Consider the following 26,597-nt stretch of genomic DNA (forward strand, 5'->3'; position numbering starts at 1 on the left):
AAGCTTGACAAAGCTTAACAAAGCTTATTTCCAGGAGTCCGGTGAAGAGCGATCCGGATCATCCACACGGCCCAAACCGGCGCCCCACCAAACCAAGCGAAACTAGACAGCCGAAAACAGTGTCGCCACGTACTAGCTCGTTGCATCCAGCTGGAACAACCGTGGATCGCATGGTGGCTAAAGAGCTTAGGGTCTGCACTGGGTACGTGGAAACGCGGCATCCGCAGGGAGCCGGCGCGGTGCATGAGCTCGGCCATCGCGGCGCTGTGGCTGATCTGAGGGAAGGTGAGGCGCACGCTTGCTCCGTGTAGGTCGTCGAGTCTGGATCAACAGCAGAGGGGCAGGTGCAAGGTAGGTGGTTGTTTGAGCTAGATTCGCATCCCGTGAAGAGACGCGTACGCAAGCAAACTATCGGATTAGAACAGGGGTATAAGCTCCCACCAGAAGAAGACGAATGATAAGATTCCGTGCCATACTCCTCTCCCGAAATGAAATCGTTGGACAGGGTGGTTCTAGCGTGCCACAGTGTCGTGGCTGGGGCGACTGATTCCTCAGTGCAGCTTGATTTGATTTGACGAATGAGTTACGGCGGACCAATCAATGTCGGCACCTGTGGCGTGGTGGACTTTCGTAGATCGCAACAAAGAAAAGCAAGCGAGAGTACGGATCACGAGATTGATGCTATGAAGTCATCTTTGCTCAATGCACTCGAGTCAAAGTTATTCCCGCCTTTAGCGTCTGGCGATGACGCTGTTAGTTGTTGCTGTGCTGCAGCGGCTGTTGCTTGCGCCATTGCAGCGTCATTTGCTGCGGCCATGACTGCTGAGAGATCGTGCTCGGCGTTGGCAAGTGATGTGTCGTGGTTCCCATTGTCTGCACTGCTGACTGGACGTGCTTCGGTACCTTCGCGCTCACCGACAGCTGCCGCAGCAAGATGTTGAAGACCAGCCATGTTGGGTTCCGACGCTGGGCTTGTTTGTTCGGGAACACTGTTTGTTGGGGGTGTGGGCGTTTGCTTTTGATTTAGCGTTTCCTGTAAGGCTGTGTCCCAGCTTACATGGTCCATGCTACGGTGAATGATCTGTCCGTTGTTGAGAGCATCGCTCATCTCTTTGATGGCAGCATGCGCCTCGACCTGAGTTTCAACTCGATCAGAGAGTTCGACCAGAGAAGTCGCCACAAGGCTAGCGAACACATGGTGCAATGGTGTGATTGCTCCACTTGCCAAGTTGGTAAGGAGTTCTCTTGTCAGACCAAGAAGGTCAGTTGAGGGCATGGTTTGTGAGGACAGACGCCCTACAAAGACGCGCAGATATTGATAAGCGAGGTGGGGTGGGGAGTGATTGGTCAAGTCGGTGATGTCTATCGATTCTCGAAAGCCTGTTAGTTGACCGTTGAGATAGATAGACTCGGGCGAAGTGGCAGCCAAAGGGAGTAATGCGAATGGCGACGAAAGTTCTATGCTAGGCACGCTGCCTGCGCGGTTGACAGCAGCCACCTGACCGACGATCTTGGTAGCCCCTATGCGAAGTCAGTTGTGGCATAAATCCCGAGTGCGTAGACAATACTCACGAGCAAGATGGTAGCCAAGATCACCGAGTGCTACATAATCGTCACGAGTCAGGGATCCTGAATGCAGCGGGAGCATGATGTCTTTTGATCGACTAGAAGCATGGAATCGATCCAAGATGAACGCTGTCCAGAACACACGACGTGAGCTCTGGAACGCCTCTTGGTCTTGGTTCTTCAGCGGGTTCAACACTCTGGCATCGTTGATGCCCGCTTCAGTGATACACCCTGCAATTTGACCGAGGAGCTGAGAGATGCTCCCCACAACCCCTAGCCCAGGTTTGTCTGCTGCTAGGGCGAGCAGTATCAACGATTGGCAGTACACCAGGTTGTTGTAGAACTGCCGTGATGGTTCAGCATCACTCAGTGTGAGCTTCGCCGCGTCGGCCAAGGCAAAGGTCTGTTGCAAGAGTTGAGTTACGCTCGCATCGATCTGTGGCAATGCTCTGGGCGCGAACGAACGAACACAGACATCTAAGGAGAGAAAGAAGGCTTCGCGCAATTTAGCTGGACAGTTCGTAAGGCGGTTCAAGGCCGTAGAGTCGTGCGGCAGGATTGGGAGTGTAGGATGGATCATGTTGTAGTACCTGAGAGCACGTTAGCTGGCCGTCCGAACATCAAGACTAAAGCCTACTTACGCTTTCAGCGTGTTTTCGTTTGAACCTGTAATAAGATTGCCAGCCAATGCCATCTCACCGAACGAGGTGCGACGATCGCCATTGAGTGGTAATTCTTGAGTAGTCAGCAGAGAGAGCATGGTTTGCTCGAGCGGGTGGTCATTACCGCGGTCCTGACCGGACCAGCTGGACCGGCCAAAAGCATCCTGAAACCCTTCTGACATGCTATGCGTACGTTTTCGGTGGAATTGAGGCGGACTCTGAATATCTGCAAACCCCTGCTCTGCCATGTTTTGTAGGTCAAATTGGTGGGCTTGAGGCTGCTGGATTTGGCTCTCAAGCGAATTCAAACGATCTGCAAGCTCCTTGATGTACCTAGCGAACGTGGGTCAGCTCACTGCGCCTTTGGCTCTTTGGAAGCAAAATAAATACCCTTTGCTGGGTCCGCGCTTCATTGGCTGCCTGCTGAACTGGCATCTCGCCCCTGTCCTCTTACAGCTTGAGCAAGCCTCTGGTCCGTTCTCGCTGGTCGCGTCGCATCGAATCTATGCTGTATGAGCATACTGCAAGCCTCAAAGTCCACTGGATACCGCATACCTTCTTCCGCCGGCACTCGTCGCAAGCTCGTGACACCTTCGATCGCTTTCGGTTTGGGTCGTTGGGATCGAACTGTTCGTGTTGTTCGCCTAAGCTCATCGCGACGTGTGCCATCTGCTGCGGCGAGTGCGTCGGCCGCTGCTGGGCTTGAAAATGCGGGTGCGCGCCCTGCAAAGAGGCCATCTGAGCTGGCTGCTGGTACTGAGGTTGCTGCGGACCGCCTGAGTGCATCACTTGGTTGCTGAACTGCTGAAGCTTCTCCTGCAGCTGAAGTTCAGGGTCGGTCAAGTCGTGATGCTGCTGATGTTGCGGTTGCTGCTGCTGCTGCTGCTGCTGTGTGGGAGGTGTGCCATTGTGATTCCCATATGGACCTGGTCCACCACCCATCTGCGTATCGGGGTCGGCATAATTCGATGTCATCGTGCAGTGTACTGCGAATGTGACACTGTGTGCGCGTAGTCCTTGCGCGCGACAGTAAATTCACAGAGGGCGTGGGAAAGGTTGTGCGACGCGTTCGCGCGTGATCTGGTTCGCTGTCGTCGAGTTCACGAGGCGCGAGGTTGAGTGAGGGCCGAGGGAGTTTTGCGCGCGCTGCTTGACGAATCTGGCGCTAGCGTCCTTCGAACAGCACAGAGAGGCACACCCTCGCAGTACACCGTCCTAAAATCGAGTGAAGCCATGGTGGTCTTCGTCAACATACTTGACCACTTTGCAGTGGTCTGTAGTGGTGCTCTGGCGTCTAGCAGGCTATCGGTGACGTTGTCGTCGCATCGGAAGAACCTTCGGAGCGCGCTGCACCCTCATCAAGATCGAATTGCAGGTATGCTCAGCAGTTTGCACTCTCAGGCTGACGAGAACAGTCAGGCGTTCAGCAATCGCAGTCGATCCAGCGATGTTGATCTGCCTGGTTGTGCAAATTGTGTGCATGCTGCCTCTTGTGAGAGTTGGCGGTGATGGACGATACCCTTAACAGACTTGCCATCATCTTCAAAGCTCTACCATGGTCAGTAGGACGATCTCGCATAGCCATTGGCCTATCTTAGCACTTTGTGCTGGCAGGCGTAGTAGACATGTCTCCAGCTTACTCGATCATGCCGGCAACGAGAAGAGCGGAATCTTTTTGACGTACTAGCATGGCCGTGTGTACATCAGAAGATAGGTCTGCAACACGACTGAAGCCGTGTTGAGTTTGATAGATGCCAAATGGTTACGTCGGAAGACTGGAGGCAGTCTCTTGTCTGAAGCATGTTGGCCACCATGTAACCATGAACAGTGTCAACGTTGGTTGGAAGATTGCCATTGTCCCACAGAATAGTACATACAACTGCTACACATGCGTGCCTCGGCCAAACGCTTGACTGGTTCAACCTGTGGTTTGGCTGGTATCATGTGCAGTCTGTTGTCCCAACACTTTGGTGTAGCCAACAGACTAGCAACGGACACTTGCAGCATCGAACAAGAGCAGGGACTGTGGATCAACACGCCTGAGGCTCACTAGAACATAGCTACAGTGTGTGTTGAGACGAGCATCAAGCATACAACCCCACGGAGAAGCGGGCAGAGCGTTTCGAACGAAGCGTGAGCGAGCGCCAACGGTTTGCCCAGTGTTCTGGAGAAGGCTCCCCACCTCGACGCTAGAGTACAGCTGCATCCACTCCACGGTGGCTGCCGTGGATCGTAAAACGATCATTTTCGCCAACGTTTTCATGCTCTGCGCCCAGACGACAAGTGGAAGGGTGAAAAGCTGGCCAGCCACTCGACGAGCATTCGCTACTGGTGCTGCACAGGAAACTCATCTCCACTCGGCAACGGGCGCAGTGCTCTTTGCGCCACGACAGTCGGTCGTGACCGAAAGCAGACTAGAAGAAGCTACGAAGCCGATCTCTGAAGACAATGGAACTCGCCGTAGACTGATCGCATCGTGAAGATGGGTAGTGAGGGCAAGACGACAGCGACTGTGATGCAGGTAGTGAGGGCAAGGCGACAGCGACTGTGATGCAAGTAGACGGTGTGTGGACACGCTTCGCTGGTTAGGTGGAGCAGCTGCGCACAGGCTGATGCTCGAGCGCAGAGTTGCAGAGTCGCAGAGTTGCAGAGTCGCAGAGTTGCAGATGCCGTCTGGCTCGCCAGGAAGACAAGTGCGCAAGACAGGGAACTCTGGCAGCCAGCAGTGCAGTGCACTGAGTGCAGCGGGCGAGGGGGACCGCTGAGCGAGGTTGGGCGAGGTCGAATAATAGCGGCAGGCAGGGTCTCGCACGGCTGGCATGACTGGCACGCCGAACACGACGGGCATGGGGCTACGGTGAGCCCGCGCATGCGTCGTGTGGGATTCTGCTGCACAAGCGCAAGGGTCGCTGCTCGCGCCGTCGCTGATCGAGGCCATGCAGCTAGGTCTCGCTAATTGGACGGAGGCCAGCCGATGCAGCTCCCCACAAGCCAATTACAGGCGGCCTGGCTGCAAGCACCTGCCCTCTTCTCGAGAGGCTGCCCCGTCGCTCTTTCCCTCTCTCACTACTACAACACAGCAATCCCACAGACTGGTGTTTTGGCGGTCTCTTCAGGAACCACGCTCCACGCTTTCGGCCAGCGCCTCTTGCGCTCGGTTCCCCCTTGAACATCATCGACTCCCCTCTCCACTCTCCGCTCTCCGTTCTCCGCTCTCCGCTCTCCGCTCTCCGCCCTCCCTCTGTCGTCCTCGGTCCTCTTCGGCGTTCACGGTCCTCGTCAACTCAGCCCAGCCCAGCCCAGCCCGGCGTGTTTCTCTACCATTGATCACGATACCCCACTGCTATTGATTTGACTGTTTTCGATCCTCTTCTTCCACGCTGTATCTTTATCCACGACCAGCCGTGTCTCCTGTGACGCCGTTGGTCCTTGCTTTCTTCCCTTTGCTGCTCGTCGCCCTTGGACCGGCCCCAACAGCCACGACCGCATCCGGCCGTCCACCAACCCGGAATGCCTGTCATCGATGGCGAAAAATGGGCTTGCTCGTCCTGCATCAAAGGCCACCGAGTGAGCGGCTGCACCCACAATGGTATACCACTCCTCGGCATCCTGCAGCGTTGAATCTTGCGTACAGAAACACGGGCTAAAACATGTTTCACAGATCGAGAACTGCACCACATCAACCCCAAGGGTCGCCCAGTCAAGCAATGCGAGCACTGTCGCGGCGCACGCAAGTCCAAGTCGCATCACGCCAAGTGCGACTGTGGCGACAAGAAGGACAAGGACAAGCACAAAGACAAGGCCGACGCCAAGGGTGAGACTACCTTTGGCGCAATGAGCCGTGTCAACTCTGATGATGCTCTACTGCATGCCAGCAGCTGCCAGTGCCACTCTGGCGCCAAATGCATCTGCGGCACCATCAAGGAGGAACCTCTGGACGTCAACATGGACACTGGCCGACAGACGCTACACGAGGCTCGCGCAAAGCCTAAGCTGATAACGGCCCAATCCGAAAGCCACCTGACCGTCTTCGCGAATGGCCACCACAAGCCCTGTCACCGCAGCAACAACACAGCACACGTGTCTGGTATGCCCTACAAGATCCCACGCCCACACACTCTGCACGGTCACTCTTCCTTCGCCGCTCTGGGCCGGACCGACAACGGCTACAACAACAAGCCAGAGGCGCCGGCTCCAGCTTCACGTTCCATGGACACGCTCTCACTCTCGAACCCCGATTTCTACGCTTTCCTTGGAGACGGCCAACGCTCCACAAACAGTCTACCTATGACGACTATGGGAGGCAGTGTCGACACTTTGAATTATCAGGACTCGTTCTTCAACAACCACAACGGCGCGTTTGGTGCTCAAGACAGCAACTCTCCTGAGAGTAACACGAGTGACAGTTTCCCGACCCAGCAATGGCCATGGACCACGACCACTGGCACGCCTGTCAACTACAACTTCGATTTCGGCAGCCTCTCGACATCTTCATCGCAGGAGTGCTTGCCCAATCTCGACAGCCAATGGCCCATTTCTTCTGCTGGCTTCGACCCAATATGGTCTGCTGGGGATCTTCCCCTAGATCCGAACAAGCTCAACGACAGCATGGCCCAACCAATTTCGCATAGCGGGGAATCGAAGCAGAGCGGCCCTGGTCTCACAGTTGCGTCTTCTGTTCACTCGGAGACTGGGGAGCCGAACCCATTCACAGATCTCGACTTCAAGGCTCCCCAATCAGCTGCTAGCGAGTCGCTGTTCTGGGAAGATCAACCTGTCTACCGCTTCAGCACATCGATGCCAACTGAGAGCCTCGTCGCATCGATGCCCATACCCGTCACAACTATGTCTAGCAGCCAGGCTTTCGAATCTGACTTTGCCAAGAGCATGAGTGTCACCTCGGCCACTATGCCGACGACAAGTAACAACGACTTCGCAGATGCTGCTGCTATCTCCATCCCTGGTAACTTCGATGATGTCGTCCCCAACGACCCTTGGCCTTTGGAGCAAAACCTTATGGCTTTTGACAGCATGAATGCTTTTGATTCTACCTACACGCAGACCTGGCTGTAGTAGAGCCAGGCCTAGTCCTAGACGCCTGCGAGGGCACTGGAGCTTGTTCACGGCTCTGGGCCCTTTGATGACGCCATGATTGATGACGTTGCTGGTGCGCGATGATACCTCTCGAGCCAATCTTTCTTTCTACTTTCTTCAGCCTTTCTGGCTCCTTTCAGACCCCCGATCGCCTGTGTATACTCTATAGACCTGGCCCGAGCCCCTTTTCCATGTTTGAATTGCTCAAACATGTTTCTTTTACGTCGCTCGTACGTTTGGATCAAGCTCGTACATACATGAAGAGATTTGGGTGGTGTTTTAACAGTTGGTTGCGTTGGGTGCATTGATTGCGCAAAAACCATAGAACATGGTTTTAGGCGTTGTAGCTCTTGTTGAGGCTACACCATACAAAAATGATAAAAGAATCAAACCAAACCGACCAACATCACGCCTCACCTTCACACCCGGCACTATGTCACCAGCACACTGCCTGTCAGCGTGGCTAGCGTCGCAAGTGTTCTGCCGACGTCTTGCTGACGTCTTTACCACGGGGTGACCCGGTCCTCCACCAATACAAATGCAGCCCACTCCCTGCTCGCCGGCATGAAAGAGATTTCACCGATGTTGATTCGGCAGCGATATCGGCAGCACTTTACATGTACCATCCTAGGTAACCAAGGACAACATCTCCCCACGCTTTCGTACGTATGCAACCATGCTGCAGTCCTTGTGTGCTTTTTGCGGCAGGTGTGAGGGCTGGAGGTCGAGTGACCAGCCACGTTGTGTGCAACCAGCGGAAAGCACCGCGCGATTCTCATGACTTGCACTTGTGGACGCGCTAAGCAGCGCTCGCCGCGGTTGTCGCCGTCGATCATCGATAGTGAGATTCGTGACAGTTGCTTGTTCCTGATGACCGCCGGCAGCTAGCTCGAAGAGAACAGCGACTATCGCGGTGTGTGTTGCAGCAGCAGGAGCACATCTGAACAGCGGCAGAGAGCGGGTAAAGCCAAGTAAAAACGCAAGCATCCCGCGCCCAGTGCACAGCCTCTTTCTCCTTGGCTTCCAGCGACGTTGACCTCGCGGCAGGCTGTGAGATGCAACCAACCTCCACTGGAAGCCCAGAGTGCTGGCCAATGGCGAGCAAGACCGCTGCTTTCCCTGCCTGTTTGCAAAGACTGCAAATGCCTCACGCTTGCTCGACTTGATACAGAGCTGCGAAATCTCCACTTCACAGCCTCGCTCGATGTCCTGAACCGCAGGTTTTCTCAGACTTCCGGTGTCCTCTACAGCGGCGTTGATGTCAGCGGGCTCCAATGGCGAAAATGTCTCACCGCCCGTTTTGGAGCTTAGCAACTTCCTGTCCTGGATGCCAGAGGTACCGAGGGTGGATGTCTCGAGCTTGGTCAGAAGGTACGTCCTTCAGGACGCCTGAGAGTGTGCGTCTTTGCGGCCAGACGACGACTGTAGTTTGCACTACGCTCTTCCCCTCACGCGCACTCGGTAGCTTGCATCACGGCTAGGGACCTCTTCACTCCCGTCTCTCTGTGTCACAGACGGATCTAGCCTTGGCTTTGAGGTGCTGCGCACCGCTGAGTACACCGACGTGCATCGATAGTCGATGCACAACGAGTTGTTGAAAGTCTATCAGTGTTCGGACTGGCCAATATGCACATGCGATTCATGCTGGGTATTCGGAGATTTACAACAATTGTCTGTCTCGATATACGCGATTGTCAAACGAGATCGTTGTGGCCACCAAGTACCTTGTCTTGACCTCTCACTCATGGGTCCAGGTCGAAAAGGAAAGTTTGGTAGCAGCATTTCACCTTAATCCAACCCACTATCTGACCCTTAGATCACATCGTACTTATCAATCACAGCTTGTTCAGTATTGCAAGACCAAAATTCAAGGGTTGCGTTGCAGGACAACGCTGTGCGCACGTTGATTGGTGGAATCTTCCCTGTTACTCCTTTCCCGTCAGCTATGCAACAACCACACATCGTGCCCGTCGTACTCGTCTCTTTCCAGAGGTATTAGCCGTAACAGTACGAGTTATTGGATCAGTCAGCCATTTGTATTCAATACTTTTCAGCTAGCCTGGGTCGAGCAAAGTCCAATGTGATGACTACACTACGAATCAATCCGCACTACATGACCGCTTATGATCTTACATACAGATGCCAAAGACCGCAATTGCAGGCAAACTTCAGAATACTGGACCCAGCTCCATGATTACGGGTGTGATCGCTCTGGCCGTTGCGGCTAGAGCCTCACCCCGGCCGCATAGTTCGGCAAACAACCCGCACCGCGGCGTCTGCACCTTCAAAACCACGCAACGCCCCACGGGGTAAACTGAGCCAGGGCCACCCTTGACTCACATCAGCCTCTCGAGATGGACGACGGGTTCAAGCGGCCTGATGACGTTGTTGCGAAAGAGAAGGAAGTTGAAGATGTTGAGAGGGCAATAGCTGGGCAGAGTGAAAACTCTGAGAAGGATGAAGTGACAAGGGTGTCGACATCGGCTTCGGAGCCTGAGCTACCGTTTTCAAAGGCGAGGACTGTGGCTCTGGTAGCTACTGTTGCTGCTGCGCCGTTTCTCAGCGTGAGTTGTGGCATGCTTTGGCAGAAAAAGTACAGAGCTGACATGCTGAAATCAGACGATGGCTGTCCAAGCCTCCGTTATCATCTTGCCCACCATTGGTGAAGCTCTTGACATACCGACGAGCAGACAGCAGTGGATCGTTTCAGCATACAACCTCACATTTGGTTGCTTCTTGGTACGCAAAACTTGATGTTTGTTCAGAGCAAGTAAATTGATGTTGCGAATAGTTGCTGTGGGGAAGACTGGCAGATGTGTATGGACGGCGCCTCATCTTTCTCTGGGGCTCAGTTTTCTTCACCATAACATCCATCATACCTCCCTTTATAACGAACGAAATCGGCTTCGACATTATGAGAGGCGTGCAGGGATTGGCTGCTGCTGCCATGGCTCCTACGGCCCTCGGTATTTTGGGTGTGACTTTCCCGCCAGGTCGCATGAAGGACATTGCCTTTGGTTGCTTTGGCGCCGGAGCTCCTTTAGGTGGCATCTTTGGCAATATCTTTGTATGATCAGTCCTTTCTTACTCCTCCCTATATGTGCTGACAATTGCCCAGGGAGGTGTCGTCGCTGAATACCTCAACTGGAAGTGGGTTTTCTGGATATTTGGCATGGTATCCGCCATATCCACCGTCGCAAGCTTCTTCGTCATCCCGCTGCCGCCTACCCAGCCAGAGCCGGTGATGCGCAACACTGTGGACTGGATCGGCGGTACTCTCATCACGGTCGGACTGATCATTCTCCTCTTCGCGCTCTCCGAAGGCAACGTCGTAGGCTGGAGCACGCCCTGGGTGCCTGTTCTGATCATCGTCTCCCTGCTCATTGTCATCGGCTTCGGCTTCTGGCAACACCACCTCGAGACGAAGACGCACAAACGACCGCTCATGAAAATGTCCATCTTCAAGAACCGCAAGTTCACATGGGCAAACGTGCTCATGGGCCTCTTCTTCTCCTCCTTTAACAACTACCTCATCTTCGCAACATATTGGTTTCAGGACTTCCAGGGCCTGTCCGTTATCCAGACCACGCTGCGCTTCATCCCCAACGGGGTGACCGGTATCATAGTCGCGACAGCAACAGGCTTCATCCTATCCCACGTGCGCGGCGACTACATACTCATTTTCAGCACCTTTGCAGTCAGCATGTCGTCGCTCTTCTTCGCCATCCCCATCCCAGAGAACACGACCTACTGGGCCTACGGCTTCCCCGCCATGGTCTTCTGCGTGTGCGGCGCCGACACCATTTTCCCCGTCCTGACTCTCTTCGTCGCCAAGACGCTGCCGCCCGAGGATGCCAGTCTGGGCGGCGCACTCATCACCGCCGTCGGGCAGATTGGCCGCGCCATTGGACTCGCGCTCGCCACAGCGGTGCAGACGGCCATCGTCGCCAAGGAACTGAGCGTCAGCGTTGAACAAGTCGGCGAGGAGGGCCATGGCCTCGCGCCATGGGATCCAGCGCTCAAGATGGGCATCCGAGGGACAGCGTGGTTCAATTTCGGGATGAGCATCCTCTCGCTAGTCATCGTGCTAGTATTCATCCGCGGCATTGGAATTGTGGGCGGGAAAAAGTAAAATACTGGAAACCACACATGGTGCCATGCAACAATCGAGTTTGTGTAAACTGTAAAGACCTTCTCTTCCCTTTCCATCCACATACCACACCGTCAACCCCCCCCCCCCCCCCCCCAAAGACTATCTCGATCCGGCCCCTCTCCTTCAAATTCGAGCTCAGGCCCTAAATCACCAATCCCATTCGATGCCAAAACAAGTCCTACTCAGACAGACGAATGAGTACAATCCAGAGCTCGTCGGCTCAGTGCATGTGCATTGTACACGTGTATTGGCTTTTCGATGTAGATGCCATCCATCCCCAGCCGTAGCGTGATTCCATGGACAATCTGTTTACAGCAGTCGTAGATTCTCGCGGGAGGTAATAAGCGTGGTTGTAACCTGGTCTGCTTGGCGATGGAGGATGCAGCCGAGCCATACAATGGACGAAATTAATTTTCTTTCGTCTGTCTCGTTTTCCACGTCTACAAGGCGGGTTGGGTTTGGGGGGGGGGGGGGGGTTCGATGCTGCTGCCTCCTGCGTGCTTTGCCTGCTTGGTTTCTTGCCAAGTGCGTAGATCCAGCCTGGAAGTCACGGCAGATTTCAGCTCGCTAATGCTGAGATAACATGCGGCTGTCGTTACCTGACGAGTGGCGTCGGGAAAAAGAAGGGCCGGTACATCAGAGGGATGAACAGGGGGAATGTAGAAGGATGGATGGACAGCTAAACAGAGGAACGAAGAGATGAAAAGGAGAATATCGTGATTTACATGAATGGACGTATGCTGCGGGTGCAACAAGGGAGCGTGTGGGCAGTTGCTCGAGACTGGCGTTTACATTGAATGGAATGTGCGTTTCACGGCCCTATGACGAGAAAGAGGGAAGCGGAGAAGTAATAATGTCGACATCAGCATCTACATCGACGTCAACGTCAACGGCAGAGTAGGAATCTGGTATTCTCGAGCATTTCGATATTACACTGCTACTCAGTGTTTCTCTGCGTCTTCACCGACATGATAACCCCTCGCTATCCCACTGCGCCCCTCTTCCATCTTAGCTGCATGTCCACTCCCACTTGCACTCCCATCTTCCTCGCCATCAGTGTTGTTGTAGTCGCTGCCCAACCCGACCCAGGTGCGCTTGCTGCGAAGGAACTCTGCGCCGGGCGAGACGACGCCGTTGACGGAGGCGAGGGCGCCGGATGTGCGTTTTGTCAGCGCGGTGGAAGAGGCTGATGTGCTGCTGAGAGAGGGGTTCTGGATCGACTTCGGATTGGAGGGCGTGGATTGTTGCATGGGGCGCGAGTGCGAGACGTAGCGGCCGGTGCGGAGGTCGAATTCGGGGGGTGCGGATTCTTCCTCCGAGTCGTAGTCGCCGTCGGCATTACCGTTTGTTTCTCCTCTCTCCTGCTTGCTGCTGGTTCCATTGGTCTTTTCTTCTGCGGCCTTGGCCTCGTTCGCCTGGGCATCGTCCAGAATCGCAGTGAAATCGCCGCTCCACTCGCCCGTCCAGACGCGATTCGTGTCGTCCTGCAGCGCTATCTCCAGCTCAAACGGCGTGATGAGCGGCCGCCAAAAATCCTTGCTCTCGATCAGACTGCTCTCCCAACACCCAATCACAACCCACCCGCCCACTTCGCTGAAGTTTGCGACCTTGGCGGCGTTCACCTTTCCGACGACAAACGTGTAGCTCTTCTTACCCACTGCGGCAATTGTTTTCTGCACGTGTGCCAGAATGGTCATGTAGTTTTTGACGGATAGAGTGTTGATGAGGATGCCAAACACAGGTGTTGTGGAGAGCGAGGTGCAGAGTGCGTAGCGGCGACGGAGGTTCATGCGTGTGTTTGCGACTTCGGCGGCGGGCAGCGTGGACGAGGGGATCGTAGGGTAGATGTGTGTGGAAGCTACGCGGGAGGAGAGGGTGAGGAGGAGGGAGGTGGGTGGCTCGGAGATGTGGAAGAGAGCCCAGTCGAGCAGGGCATCTGACGTGCCGGGCGGCGTTGTGCGATTCGGGAGGGGCGAGGATGGGTTGTGAAGGATTTGGGTGGAGAAGAGCGAGGTGTAGCCTGCTTGTTCGAGACGTGTGTGGAGGGCGGGGATGTGGTGCGAGTAGGGTATGTCGGCCATGAGGATGACTTGTTGTGCTTTGTCCGGATACGTGGACTGGAAGGTGGCTATGGTCTGGTCGAGATCGAGAGGGCGCTCGGTGAAGACGTATATGACGGGCAGCCGTGAAGGGGGCGAGAGGCAGGAGCGTCCGTAGTGCACCACGCAGTCTGCATCGACATGCTCGGCTGCCACCTCGTCGACACAACACGCGCCGTAGGAGGTGTCGCCGAGGATGAACAGCCTCTCCTCGCCGTCCGGCTTCTCCTCCAGGCCCATTTTCGTTTCCAGCTTCGCGCTCAGCTCCTCGACCGCTGTGCCATTCCGTCGACTCTCGGTCGCATTCGCATTCGCACTCGCACTCGCACTCGCACTTGCGCCCGCGCCCGCACTCGCACCCTGTGCCTGTTTCGCCTTGGCCAGCCCTCGACCCAGCTGCTCATACACGCGCGGCGCATCGACGAGCATGTGATCGGGGAACTGCAGCGCAATCCTGTTCCATCTCCCCTCGCGGATCTCCTTCACCGTGCGCTCGATCTCGTAGGTGAGGGCGACCTGCTCGTCCGAGAGGCGTTGCAACTTCGACGTGTCTACAGCAGGCGTGGGGTCTTCGAAGATGTGGGTGTCGGGCGTCGACAGCACAGGTGCTCCTGCAAGCGCGGGCACTGCCATATTGGCTGTCATGTTTGTTTGGAGCAGTGCATGGACGTGGCGGGGCTGGAGACTTTTTGTTTGGCGCGGGGCTCGGCCATGGCGTGGTCATTGGCCGAGCACCTCTGTGCAGCATGCAGGGACCAGAGTAAGCCATCTTCTTCACCAACTTTTTCAATTATACCATCGTGGATGATACATGATGGATACATGGAATGCATGAAGAATACATGGTAAATAAATACATGATAGATACATGGAATGCATGAAGAATGCATGGTAGATAAATACATGAGAGATACATGGAACGCATGAAAGATGCATGGAATACATGGAATACATGGAATACATGGAATACTGGAATACATGAAAGATACATGAAAGATACATGAAAGATACATGAAAGATACATGAAAGATACATGAAAGATACATGAAAGATACATGAAAGATACATGAAAGATGGTATCACTCTGTCAAAACGCCAACCCTCGAGGAAGCAAAATGCAAGAAGCCGTCTCAGCCACAAGGCCGTTTACATCACAAGGTATCCGGCAACGGCTGCCACCAGAGCCAGCCCGACAGCGTTGGGTGAGAACTTGCCAACACCGCTGTCCTTGGTCGACGCCTCAGCGTCAAGCTTCCGAGGAAAGTATGGCTGCGACGTAGTGGCCAGCGTGCCGTTCCAGCAGTACGAAGTGAGACACTGCTGGCAAGCCTCAGGAACAGTCTCGCCGTTGCGCTCCATCGACCGCGAAAGAATGGCACAAGCAACGCACGCGGGCCAGTCCGAAGCCCCTTCGCGAGTCGAGTTGGCCTGCGTCGCCACGTCGTAGCCGTTCTGAATCATCGAGTTGCGCTCCGCTAGAGTGTAGTCGAGCTTGTCGAATGTCGACGTGTTCGAATCAAAGCTGTACGGAGAGTTGGGCAGGTAGACGATAAGTGGGGGAATGTTGTCGCCCGATGTCACGTTGCTGCTGTTGCACCCGAAGAAGGTGGGTCTGTTGTTGAGACCCAGAGCGACAAAAGTGTCGTGGCCGGGGATGTAAGGGAAAGATGTCCTGTTCATGATGGGTGTCTCGGCACGCTCATACGTCGCGATCAGAGCCGTGCCGTTGGGCCAGTTGGGTGCGGATGGCGCGATCGTGTCTGCAGAGGAGTCGACGGCGAAGATGACATCAACGTTGCGCATAGGCTGGATCACAGGGTTCAGAGGAATGTTCTGGAGATCCTCACCACCATCGACAAGCGTAAGACGCTCGTGGTCGAAGCTGGGGTTGGTGTCGTTGTGGTAGCCGTAGAAGGGGTTTGGGGTGTAGTCCGCAATGTCGTCGTGGTCCTTTCCAATATCGGCGAGAACGCTTGAGATGGCGCTTGTCAGGAAGTCAGGCAGGTCAAAGCCACCTAGAGAAAGAAAGATCTGGTTGAACAGCGACGAACTGGTGCCCATAACGAACCCAAGGTTGTCGAATCCCGCAACACAGCCTTCGCTCTGCGCAAGCGCTCCGTTGGAGAAGTTGGAACCAATGTACTTCAACGGAGCAAAACCGTAGGTAGTGGGATCAAACGAGCCCATCTCGAAGGGGTTGAATTCAAAAACAGTGGCGTTCAGAGAGACAACAATATCTCCAGGTGAACGCTCGTCCGAGACAAGAATAGGCATGGGTGCCTCGCCGTTGGAGAACGCCTGATCGTCCTGGATGGAAGAGAAAGTGTACGCAGGCGCGCCATCGCTAGCGTTTATAAGCTGGAAGGACAGGCCACGGCCATAGTAATCTGTGATCGAGATGTTGAATGCTCCAGCAGGCGAGTCGGCCTTATCTTTGACCGTGCTGACCAGGTTGTGGTAGTAATCGACCGTGGAGAGGAGCTGGACACCACCAGTCGGAGGACCCTTGAACAAAGAGTTTTGGAACTGCCAGATCTCCGTGCCTTCTCCCTGATCCTGAATGCTCTGCACGCTTGTGAAGTTGTTCGCGTAGATGCTACCAATCATCCAGCCTCCACCGGACAGGGCCGAGACGTAGGTAGCAGACTGCAGCAGTCCTCCCAGGTGCCCACTGCTTGTAGCATTCCGTGTGCGATTGTCGAATGCAGACAGAGCGCCCGCACCGTTCAAGAGAGCACGGTATCCACCACCAGAGAACGAGATAGCAATGTTGGGCAGTGCAGTCGTGTTGTCGCGGTGCTTCTCAATGTATGCGCTAGCATCGAAGTTGGGGATGTTGGCACGTGACAGGAAGCTCTTCATAGGATCCACGGTGTTTGGCCGCCTCTTCTGCAACCATGCAGTTTCTGAGTCGGAGAGTTTGTCTGCAGAGCGGATGCTGGGTCGTGTAGACGGGCAGTTGACGACGGCCGGCGCGTAGCCATCAGGCGCCTGCGGTGATGCACGCTTGACGAGATCCAAGGCATAGTCGACAGGTGCAACCCTTCGAGCTTCAATAGCGTCACGAGGCCCGACGGCAGAAGCTGGGGCCTTGTTAGCAGGGGTTGTACATAGGAGAAGGCGAGTAACGTACTGCTCGCTAATGTTGTCAGGGCCGAAACCGTGAGAAAGGAGGTGTACTTCATCTCGGACTGGGCAAGAGAGTAAGGATGGAGAGAGAAAGGAAACGCGTAGAAAGAGATCCTCCAAGAAATTTCAAGACACGACAGCGGAGGCGCAACAGTTATATGATGTGAATACGACCAAGAACGGGAGTGACGGAATGATCAATGCCGCAGTGTTTCGGTGCCAACACCGGATGAGCTAGGAGAGAGATCTGACCTCATCGAGCCTAGGATAAGCCGCCTGGCGTGGCTAGGGTCCCTGATCGCCATCCCCATCCCACGTATTTTTGGGCTGCTTCCTCATCTCAGATTGCCATGTGAAGCCTGGTCGAGTGCCGCAGCGTTCGTACACTCAGCTTACTCGCCTCATCGACTTCTGGTGTTGCCAACTCTGAGCCCGTCCTCGTGTGTTGCACTACGATGGTGGCGCCCAGTTTCGAAAGCAAGGAGCAAATTGCACTGCATTGCGAAACGTTCGGAAACCGGCAATCATAGTGCAAAGAACGCGCTGAGCTTACTTCAGCTGGGGCGCCTGCCCTGTGGCGGAGCACCAAAAGAACACAAAAACTGCAGTTCCTACCTAAGCACACGGACTTCGCGCTCTGCCTCCACACAGGACGTGCTCCAGTAAATTAGATCTTTAGGAGTGGAGATTGCACAGACTCCCATTTCGGAGCCGGCAGTGCAGACAACTGACCAGACGTTTGCCAACGCCCACTCAACACGCTGCTGAAGCTGACCACGCACGAGGAAGATTGCTGCCGGAGCGCTTATGACGGCGCCGTTCGCTGAGCCACCGGTATTCCGACGCGTGTGGTACCAGTGGCTCACAAGCGCAAGACGATGACGCTGCTATGGAGACGTTGGATGCTGCGGCGTTGCAAGAAAGTTTCGCGCTTCATGTCGCAGCTGCCATAGAGCGCTATGATTGGGCGTCGTTCGAACTGCGGACGAAGATATCTGGACACAGTCAGCAGTGCTACACAGTAAACGAGTAAATGAGAATGGGATCACAGTTATTAGCAGTGCCGCAGCCCAGCATCATTTGCTCGATCAGCCTGGAGACCCATTGAAGCGAACAGATCGCGCACCCTCTGGAACTACCGCCCGTCATATCGCGTGCAGTACGCTTTCGTACGAAAATACGACGTTTCTCAGGCTTCATGCGCTGTGCATAATCAGCCCTGCCGAGGATCACCGTAGAACGCATGTGGTGTTATTGAATGTGGACCGTCGCCCGCGGGCGGCAGCAACGGGTGGCTGAAGACCCGCTTCCGAGTCCGAGGAAGTGACGTTGAGCCAAAGAACTCTTGACTACGTCGTTGGTGCTTGCACCTCCACGCGCAGCTAACCAGTGATAAGTTGATCTCTGAGCAGCACTCGTACCACACTAAGTGACTACCCGTCTGGTGGACGTTGCGGCTTCAATATAGACTAGCACAGTCTCTCCATAAGTTCTGCTTGGCCTGATTGAACAGTAAGAGCAGGGTGCACGGTGAACGAGCAATCGTCACGGACTGAGTACACGCTTCCATGCTACATATCACATGGTGGAGCAGCCAATTGACCTGCAGATGATGGTACTGTAAATGCATCTAGAGACAGAGGCTACGAAGCCATCGCCACAGCACACAGCCATACCTCCCCAACAGCTCACTCTCATCCAGCACGCGCAAGGCTTCCACAACCTCAATATCGAAGGCCGCCAATTTCGCGATCCTGGACTGACCCTTACAGGACAGCAACAACGTCAAGATCTGGATTGGAAGATTGGGAATATGTATTTCATCGACTGCATTGTAGCTTCCCCTCTGCGACGGACGTTGCACACCGCACTCCTCATCTTCTATGGGTTACTCCAATCCAAGCCAGACCTGCGCATCATCGCTCTCCATGAGGTGCAGAAGATGTCTGATTTGCCGTGTGACATTGGCCTGCTGGTGGCAGAGCTGGAGAAGGAATTCCGCGGTAAGCCTGTCAACTTCTCTTTGGTTTCGCTTGACTGGACCGACAAGGTGACTGTCATATTCACGCCTCAGAGCGATTGTGTAGTAGCGAGGTGCCGGAAAGCACGGCACTTTCTGGCCAGTCTGCAGGCGGGGAACGTCGCTGTAGTGACGCATGGCGCCGTGCTGCACTATTTGACTGAAGACTGGCATGGCCCTACAAGCGGGGTTGGCGTGTATACACTGAGGTACAACCCCGGTGTTAAATACACAGTCCGTTGTTATTTTGCACCGCATATTTGTGTAAATGAGTGAATTGACGCCGAGTCCGTGTAAATTTACACGATTTCCCGGTGTTATTTACATATATACCTTACCTAGCAATTAGAGTCTTAATAATAGCAGTTAGTAATCAACCTATCTATATAGGTATAGCCTTACTCCGCTCCCATCTCCCATCTCATCTCTCTTATCTCACCTCTCCCATCTTATCTTATTTTATCCCTTACATCTTGCATCTCTGCGTACATATATATAGATATATTGAGGCCAGGCCGGAGGGCACGTCTGCTCTACAGGATACAGACATAGAGGTTAAGTGTTCACTGACCCGAAAGGGACCCAGGTAGCACTATAAATCGACTCTTTATTTATTCATTTATTTATTTATATGGATATATATTTATATAGATGGATAGATAGATAGATAGATAGATAGTAATAAAATACCATTAGATTTAAAAAGTTCTATCCCGTCTAGAATCACACTAGATGTTGTAAAAATACACCCCCGATGCGGTGTAAAAGAGGGACGAAATGCGGTGTTATCTACACGATTGAGAAGCAGTGTTCTCTACCCGATTTTGTACCTCAGTGATACCTTGCGTTGCAGGTAAACTCGGGCTTACAACAACAGGCACTGGCTGGTACAATTGTGAGGCTCGGATGCACCGGTTCAATATGTAAACTGACGCAAGCATTGTGGATGCTGCAATCGTCGAGACAAACGGATCGCGGAACAGAATGTTGACCATGTATTGCTCCTCGTGAGAACAGCAGCTTGACCTGAAGAAGGAGGCTGAGGCTGCGTGGGCGGCTGATGGCTTTATGGTCTTGCCTATTACTGAGGATGATGCCGTCGATGTTACTGAACGTAGCCACCATACCGTACCAACGACCGTGCAAAAGACGGAACAAATAAAAGCTTGGAAAGGCAGGTTAGATGTGCTGTTATGTGGTTCTAAAGGCAGGTAGAGTACAGGTAGGTTTAAAGTAAGGATAGTAAGCTGAGATCCCACGCGTATATTGTGAAGGGGCTGACATTAAAATCTTGTGAACTGTATTCTCCACTCCACTCTGATCAGCTGACGAAGGTGTTATAACAATATTATGTAGGCTCTCTGCTTAAGCCGCCCCTAAGCACCAGATGACAAGGCAAACTGCGGGAGGAGTAGTGGCTTCCGATTGTTACAAGGGCGGGACACGTCGCTACCACAAACATGCGAGGCCGCCATCATCTGGGCAGATGATCGATCTCAACATCTCCTTCTTCTAAGTTGACATGGTAATCCCAATCCTCTACTTTGCTCACATCCGCCTTTCGTCCCTCTCCCCACTGGAGTAGCGCTTCATAGTCTGCACACATGTGCCCGGAGTGAAAATTTGGATAAGGCGTTGAGAGCCCCTTCATCCAGCGGAAAGTTACGACAGACGCGTCGGCGGTGCACATCAATCTTTGCCTGCAGATTTTCAGTGAGCAACTCTTGTGTATAAAGATGGAAAGACTAATAAGACAATGTATACTAGAAGACAAAGGGAGAGAAAGGAAAATGGCATCAGACCTGATGACATCAACGCAATGTTCAAAGTGCGCTTCTTCTATCTCAGGTAATTCTTCAATCTTTGCTTTCAGCTTCGGAAACAGTTCTGGTGTTTTGTTGTAATAATGTCTCATCCATATGGCCTCAAGGCAGTGTAGTTAATACGCAGATTTGAGATATGCGATATAACCCTGCCAGTATGTCAGTACAAAAGTCGGTGGGCTTCAACTTCTCCCCTGTGAATCAAAACGTGGAATTTGACGATGAGCCGGGTGTGAAGATGACAGGAGATCCTGTCGTTTTTGGATCGAGCTCTGAGAAGATAGGCTCCAGAAATCGGCAAAGAAAGATGTGGCTTACGCCTCCTGCGCTCTTAGGCCACTGCACAGTGTCTGGTGATAGTCCAAGGCGAGTAACTTCATCTCTGGTAAGGTTCATGGCCGGTGTGTCAGTCAGATGTCTCCATGCTGATAAAGTGTCGTTCGAAGGTGGCCCTGGGTAGGCTTTACTATGTCAGGTTGGTTTCACGAGAATCAGATCTTGAGGAAGGTACCTTTGTAAATGGTGTTCTGCCAGAATGCAGATTTAAAGATCCTACGATTGTAAGGTAGTGTTCTATAAGTAAGGAGCCAGGTACAGGACTGTACTCATAATGAAGAGGCTGTTTATTTTTGGGATATACGGGCGAGTAGATCTGATCACCTCGGGGTGGTGTAGTAGATTCAGTGCTAAAGTTTTGGAAGAGGAGGACTACTAAGAGTAGAATTGTGGTGCAGTGGGCGATCTAATGCAAGACTGCCGTTAGAGGTGCTTTCTTTAGAATTGAGGATTTCCAAAACATTCGTCTATCAGAGTCTGGAAGACTTCCATCCTCAGACGCCGAGTTTGACAGCAGCTTTTCTTCGTCTTCTGGGACTGTTACATATGATGGTGCTATGGCGTTAAGAAAGATGAATTATGGAAATTCAACGCTGGTAGAGTCACAGATGTCGAACGGTATTGCACCTACACAATATCACGCAACATGTGTCTAAACACGCGTATCTTTCCTACTGCAGCCGAATGAGGCAGGAGACAAGATGATCCGCGGAGGCGCCGTGAGCGCCCAAGGCCCGACCTAAGCCCGATTACAAGCCGCCAAGATAGGAAGGAGAAGCTTGTATTCACAACATTACACTACACGGTAGCTCGATTATATCATAATGCTATGACATTATGTCGTTGCTCCCGATGTAACTTGCTGCGGGGTTAAGATAGCGCATGCGGTGAGATACTGGTTGAGTCAGGTGGCACGTACCTACACAGAGCCTGTACGGAATAGAACAGTAGAACAAGGTTTGCGGACAGCCGTTCACCATAAATATATAATGAGGAAGAGAGGTAAGAGAGACACTGGTTCAGTCTTCGGAAATTTCTACCACCTTTGTGAGCATCTCCACCTGGCGTCACAATGCAGCCTCATACCCTCATCCTTCTAGCCGCTGCGCTACGGAGAGCTAGCGTTCTAGCTGCTCCAGTCACTGTATCCGCAGGTATCTATACCCTGACCTTCTCACTATTCGCTCACTAATGCTGTAACCATGTATTGACTTCACTTATAGATGAGAGCGCCATAGTTTTCACCGGCAAGGAGATGGACAAACGGCAGACCGGCTTCCGCACCGCAGCATACGCGCACTTGTATCGCGAGGCCGCAGACGCGGGACTGGCGGAAGAGAAAGCCGAGGAGAGAAGCACGGCAGAGACTGAGGATGCTGTGCTCGTAGATCGAGATGCAGAGAAATAGCAGACTTACAGCCTGGGAGTCTTGCGTAAGGAGGGCGAGGAATCTGATGACGCGTAGGCGTATAAGTCTACTGTCTTGGACTCAGATTTTCTAACCCGTTTTGAAAACTTGTGTTCCTTAACCTTGCCCTTATGCATTACCAAAAGGTACACATCAAAGTAGCTCTCGGCTAACCTATTTCTCTTCTCAAGTCACTCTTCAAGTGATTTTGAGGGATTTTCGTTCTTCCTATTTCGCTTCAGCCTTTAGGCTTCGAAAACAAGCTCTCTCGCCCTCTCCGCCTGCTTTGCTCATGTTACAATTTTTCTTGTCTCCTGAAACAGGCTCCCTACTCTTTGCATCCCATTTCGAGTCATTTGCATGGCGACATGCCGAACTTGAAATATGGGTGAAGTGGAGCCTGCGACGGGCTGGCCCCTAAGGCCACCGCCAGCCTTCTTGCTAAGATGCCTACCCGAACTGTGAACTACATATTTTTCACCTCTTAACTCTTTTCCGTGTTACAGTAGTCCTTTGCGCCCCTTCCGCACCATCTTCACGCACTACGCTCACTTCCAAGCTCTTTGCATTTTCGTCCAGTTCTGCGCTTGTTCCAGCACCAGACATGTCAGACCACGAACTCTGAGAGTATATGCAAGACAATGTCGCCTTTTCATGATGAAGGTTCAAGCCAACGCAGCCCAGCTGCAGCGAGACGTAAGTGTCTGTTCATGGACTGTGGCTTCCTGCCTCGAAAAATGGCACGCCTATCCAAGCAGTCTGAACGCCATGGCATACAGTCTTCGATTGGCAGTCCACAAAAGGAAAACTGCGCACGCATGATAGACGCCCTTGTGCGCTTGCTGAGACGCGCTCTCTCGTTCTGATGGCATCAGAGGACCATAAAGGGGAGATTAACGACGTGCGCCACGACAGTAAGGTCGCCCTGCCGTTCGAATAATAGCCCTGAAAGTGGATTTAGAAACAGGATGGACCACTCCTCGTGCAAGACTAGACAGGTTGTGTTATTGTCAATCATCTAACATTCCATCGGGTGCAAAATCCAAAAACATACAACAGCGGGTATTCGCTAGTGGTCACCCACCTAACTACTAATCCGCCGGTACGTTGCTTAAATAGGGCTGAGCGAACGGGAAGCCTTGTTTTCAACGTCCTATGGTCGTATGTGGAAGAGAAGGCCAGCTCCGTACATGATATTCTGATGAATCGTCCCCCAGCTCCTGGATCGCACGGTATACCACAATTCATCTGTCACTGTCTCAACTACCCCTCACCTGAATTTGTTCGGAAGAGGCAGTCGATGCTTGAGGACAAGAATATTGCGAGACTCATGTTAGGGTCTCGTTATCGTTATCGGCGCCAAGACCAAGCTTCAATAGCTGACCAACGCCGAGCAGTGGACAAGCAACACTCAACATGCACTCGGGCAATTATCTGAGCCCTGTCCGCCATGAATGGGGTGACATCACGGACACGAGTTGAGGCGCATTCGGCGGAGCAGCTTCCTACGCCGTCGTCGACGCCGGAACCGGACGATGTGGCGTTACCGAATGGCGTCAGCATGCAGGCGAAGGACAGTGCATGGTTGCAGGAGGTGTCGACTGCGCAGAGCCCCGCCATGAACAGTGTCTCGACCAGCAGGCGGACGAGCATACACGAGGAAGCCATCCTGTCAGACACGAGCGAGAGGCTCCGGCCCATCAAGCGCCCTGGTGATGGTCGGCGGACGAGCAGCGTGTCCGAGCACGACAAGGTCCTCAAGCTCAGTCCGCGCCAGATGCAGGAGCTCACGAGCGAGCCTGCGAGTATTCCTGTGCGTACGGCGACGCCTATTCTCGAGGACGCCCTCGAAAGCGCGACGCCTGGGGAGGATGAGTCGAGCGATGGCCACAGGGTGCTGGGCCTAGTCTTGGAGAGACCCGTCCAGCTGAAGGATATGCGGTCGACGAGCGGCGAAAAGAAGCGGAGGGACTCTCGCAGTCGTGAGCGGCGCCCGGAGAAGGAGATTGTCGTGTTGAAGACACCTGCCACAGAGCTGAGGCATGGCCGCCCCGGCCTGAATTCGCGATCTGTCACTACACCAGCCATCCGCAGGATGGATTCGAGCACACGCTCTCGACCACAGACGACACAAAACTACGACAGAGACGAGCGGAGGGACGAGCGAAAGGACGAGCGAAGAGACGAGCGGAGGGACGAGCGAAAGGACGAGCGAAGAGACGATCGGAGGCTGGCCCCTTCGCCCCTTGTGGAGCCCGCACCAGCGCTCCCCTTACCTCCCATGTCTATGCCGACCTTCTTGTCGCTGGAGCTGTCCGCTGACCGTCCGTCTCCGCTGTACATATACCGTCCGTCGAGCGACGACTTCCCTTACGAGTCCTCCGCAATCAAGTACGAGCGCCTGCTCAACTTCTTGCAGATCCCCTACCAGGTCGAGGGTGTCCTGGCTTTCGGCGCTCTTGCCTGCCTCGACGCCTGGATGCACGTCATGACCATCCTGCCGTTGCGCTTCTTGCTCGCTGTCGGCGTGCTGATCAAGTGGTGGGGCTCCGTCATCGTCAAGGAATTTCGCGACCTGTCTGCCTTCATCTACAGTGGCCTTCCGCGTGTATGGCAGCGACGCAAGAACACGGACACGCCCGCCGCTACACCAGCAGATGAATATCCGCCTTCTCTGTCACGCAAGCCGTCTGGCAATGTACCACAATCCGCCAACGCTGCTGCTGCCAGGCAGAACGCCGAGACGGTGACCACCTTCAAATCCCCAGACCTAAAAGAACCCAGGCCGAAGCGCAGCCGCAACTCGCGCTTTCGTCACCGCCGCACAAAGTCTACGCCGTCACTCCTCCTGCCAAACCACAAAGCGGACATCCTCAAAGGCCTGCTAGTCGTCTCCAGCTGCTTCGTCTTGATGCGTTTCGACGCAAGCCGCATGTATCACGGCATTCGTGGCCAATCTGCTATCAAACTCTACGTCATATACAACCTCCTTGAGGTCTGCGATCGTTTGCTGTCGGCTCTCGGACAGGACATCCTCGAGTGCCTCTTCTCACGCGAGACGCTCGACCGAAATCCTGACGGCCGCAGCAAAGTCATCCGTCCGTTCTGGATGTTCCTGCTCGCCCTCGTGTATACTGTTGTGCATGCCACAGCTTTATTCTACCAGGTCATCACCCTGAACGTTGCCGTCAACTCGTACTCCAACGCGCTGCTGACGTTACTCATGTCCAATCAATTCGTTGAAATCAAGGGCACTGTCTTTAAGAAGTTCGAGAAAGAGAGTCTTTTCCAGATCACGTGCGCCGATGTGGTCGAGCGTTTCCAACTGTGGCTCATGCTGCTCATCATCGCCATGCGCAACATGGTGGAAGTGGGCGGGCTGAGCATACAAAGCAGTGCCAATTCTTGGACTGCCATGTTCACTGGTAGCAGCAATGCCACGACCGCAGCCTCTTTCACAGCTTCGAGCATCATCCCGATGAGCTTTACCATCTTCCCAAAGTACATCGCACAGGTCCTCAACCCATTCCTCCTGGTTCTGGGCAGCGAGATGGCGGTGGACTGGCTCAAGCACGCCTACATAACAAAGTTCAACCAGACAAAACCACAAGTGTACGGCAAGTTCTTCGACGTCCTAGCCAAGGACTACTACTCCAACGCCTTCAGTGACCCAAACTTGACACGTCGTCTCGGTCTTCCCGTAATCCCGCTATCCTGTCTGTTCATCCGCGCAGCGATACAGACTTACCACATGTTCATTGCGACCTACATGCCGCCTCCGATGCCCTCATTTTCTACCTCGCTCACATCGGAGTCCACATCATCCCCCACAACCACCGCAGCCCTTGCGCACATTGACCACGTTTTCCGGCGGGCGCTCGGTCGTTCATCGTTCGGCGCCGGCGTCCCCAGGTCATCCTGGTACTCCCTCCCCTCCTGGACGCTTGACGACCTGATCGCGGGAAGCACAATGTTGATTGTGTTCTTGGTCGTGTATTTCATCTTCCTGGCCTTCAAGCTCTTACTAGGCATGTTCCTGCTTACGATTGCACGGAAGCGCTGCCATGGCATGAAAGAGAGGGAGATGATGAACGTCGAAACAGGCGGGAAGAGGATCGGAGGGTGGGGCGTGGTGGACGTCGATGAGGAAAAGAGGCGGTACCTCCACCATGACGACCCGGAAGGGTTGCGGAGTCTGAGAGAGCGCGATGAGAAGGCGAAGAAGAAGGAAGACCAGGAGCGCGAACGAGGCACCAATTTCGGCCATGTCAGCCGGTATGCGATGGTTGCAAAGCGCATATGGTAGC

The 26,597-nt window shown here is 53.8% G+C and overlaps 8 protein-coding genes across 8 annotated transcripts, besides 11 other annotated features; 4 read left to right on the forward strand and 4 right to left on the reverse strand.

The window, feature by feature from the left end:
* Nucleotides 1-667: 667 nt before the first annotated feature.
* EKO05_0005869 (Nitric oxide dioxygenase) lies at nt 668-3,203 on the reverse strand (the record flags this gene model as incomplete). The annotated part of the gene is made up of 5 exons (XM_038939739.1): nt 668-1,521; nt 1,573-2,156; nt 2,208-2,561; nt 2,619-2,731; nt 2,784-3,203. 5 exons carry the CDS (start codon nt 3,201-3,203, stop codon nt 668-670), a joined length of 2,325 nt encoding a protein of 774 aa, XP_038798884.1.
* Nucleotides 3,076-3,119: a tandem repeat.
* Nucleotides 3,204-4,575: 1,372 nt separating the features above from the next.
* Nucleotides 4,576-5,166, reverse strand: EKO05_0005870 (uncharacterized protein; the record flags this gene model as incomplete). Its single annotated transcript, XM_059636684.1, has 1 exon — nt 4,576-5,166. The coding sequence occupies one exon, from the start codon at nt 5,164-5,166 to the stop codon at nt 4,576-4,578; it is 591 nt and encodes a 196-aa protein (XP_059492667.1).
* Nucleotides 4,851-4,895: a tandem repeat.
* Nucleotides 5,167-5,407: 241 nt separating the features above from the next.
* Nucleotides 5,408-5,471: a tandem repeat.
* Nucleotides 5,472-6,002: 531 nt separating this feature from the next.
* Nucleotides 6,003-6,042: a tandem repeat.
* Nucleotides 6,043-9,676: 3,634 nt separating this feature from the next.
* EKO05_0005871 (uncharacterized protein) lies at nt 9,677-11,454 on the forward strand (the record flags this gene model as incomplete). The annotated part of the gene is made up of 4 exons (XM_038939653.1): nt 9,677-9,886; nt 9,942-10,061; nt 10,114-10,389; nt 10,441-11,454. 4 exons carry the CDS (start codon nt 9,677-9,679, stop codon nt 11,452-11,454), a joined length of 1,620 nt encoding a protein of 539 aa, XP_038798886.1.
* Nucleotides 11,455-11,550: 96 nt separating this feature from the next.
* Nucleotides 11,551-11,569: a tandem repeat.
* A 758-nt stretch (nt 11,570-12,327) lies between these two features.
* Nucleotides 12,328-12,370: a tandem repeat.
* A 46-nt stretch (nt 12,371-12,416) lies between these two features.
* Nucleotides 12,417-14,207, reverse strand: EKO05_0005872 (Diphthamide biosynthesis protein 2; the record flags this gene model as incomplete). The annotated part of the gene is made up of 1 exon (XM_038945857.2): nt 12,417-14,207. The coding sequence occupies one exon, from the start codon at nt 14,205-14,207 to the stop codon at nt 12,417-12,419; it is 1,791 nt and encodes a 596-aa protein (XP_038798887.2).
* Nucleotides 13,874-13,933: a tandem repeat.
* A 300-nt stretch (nt 14,208-14,507) lies between the features above and the next one.
* Nucleotides 14,508-14,555: a tandem repeat.
* Nucleotides 14,556-14,720: 165 nt separating this feature from the next.
* EKO05_0005873 (Lysophospholipase) lies at nt 14,721-16,759 on the reverse strand (the record flags this gene model as incomplete). Its single annotated transcript, XM_038939872.1, has 2 exons — nt 14,721-16,657; nt 16,708-16,759. The coding sequence occupies 2 exons, from the start codon at nt 16,757-16,759 to the stop codon at nt 14,721-14,723; spliced, it is 1,989 nt and encodes a 662-aa protein (XP_038798888.1).
* Nucleotides 16,760-18,327: 1,568 nt separating this feature from the next.
* Nucleotides 18,328-18,999, forward strand: EKO05_0005874 (uncharacterized protein; the record flags this gene model as incomplete). Its single annotated transcript, XM_038945858.1, has 1 exon — nt 18,328-18,999. One exon carries the CDS (start codon nt 18,328-18,330, stop codon nt 18,997-18,999), a length of 672 nt encoding a protein of 223 aa, XP_038798889.1.
* A 130-nt stretch (nt 19,000-19,129) lies between these two features.
* Nucleotides 19,130-19,205: a tandem repeat.
* Nucleotides 19,206-19,329: 124 nt separating this feature from the next.
* Nucleotides 19,330-19,370: a tandem repeat.
* Nucleotides 19,371-19,402: a tandem repeat.
* A 2,552-nt stretch (nt 19,403-21,954) lies between these two features.
* On the forward strand, nt 21,955-22,290 carry EKO05_0005875 (uncharacterized protein; the record flags this gene model as incomplete). Its single annotated transcript, XM_038939684.1, has 2 exons — nt 21,955-22,036; nt 22,106-22,290. 2 exons carry the CDS (start codon nt 21,955-21,957, stop codon nt 22,288-22,290), a joined length of 267 nt encoding a protein of 88 aa, XP_038798890.1.
* A 1,450-nt stretch (nt 22,291-23,740) lies between these two features.
* Nucleotides 23,741-26,596, forward strand: EKO05_0005876 (uncharacterized protein; the record flags this gene model as incomplete). The annotated part of the gene is made up of 1 exon (XM_038945859.1): nt 23,741-26,596. The coding sequence occupies one exon, from the start codon at nt 23,741-23,743 to the stop codon at nt 26,594-26,596; it is 2,856 nt and encodes a 951-aa protein (XP_038798891.1).
* Nucleotide 26,597: the final 1 nt, after the last annotated feature.

The sequence above is a fragment of the Ascochyta rabiei genome, chromosome 9 (assembly GCF_004011695.2).
Source record: "Ascochyta rabiei chromosome 9, complete sequence".
NCBI classification, from domain to species: domain Eukaryota; kingdom Fungi; phylum Ascomycota; class Dothideomycetes; order Pleosporales; family Didymellaceae; genus Ascochyta; species Ascochyta rabiei.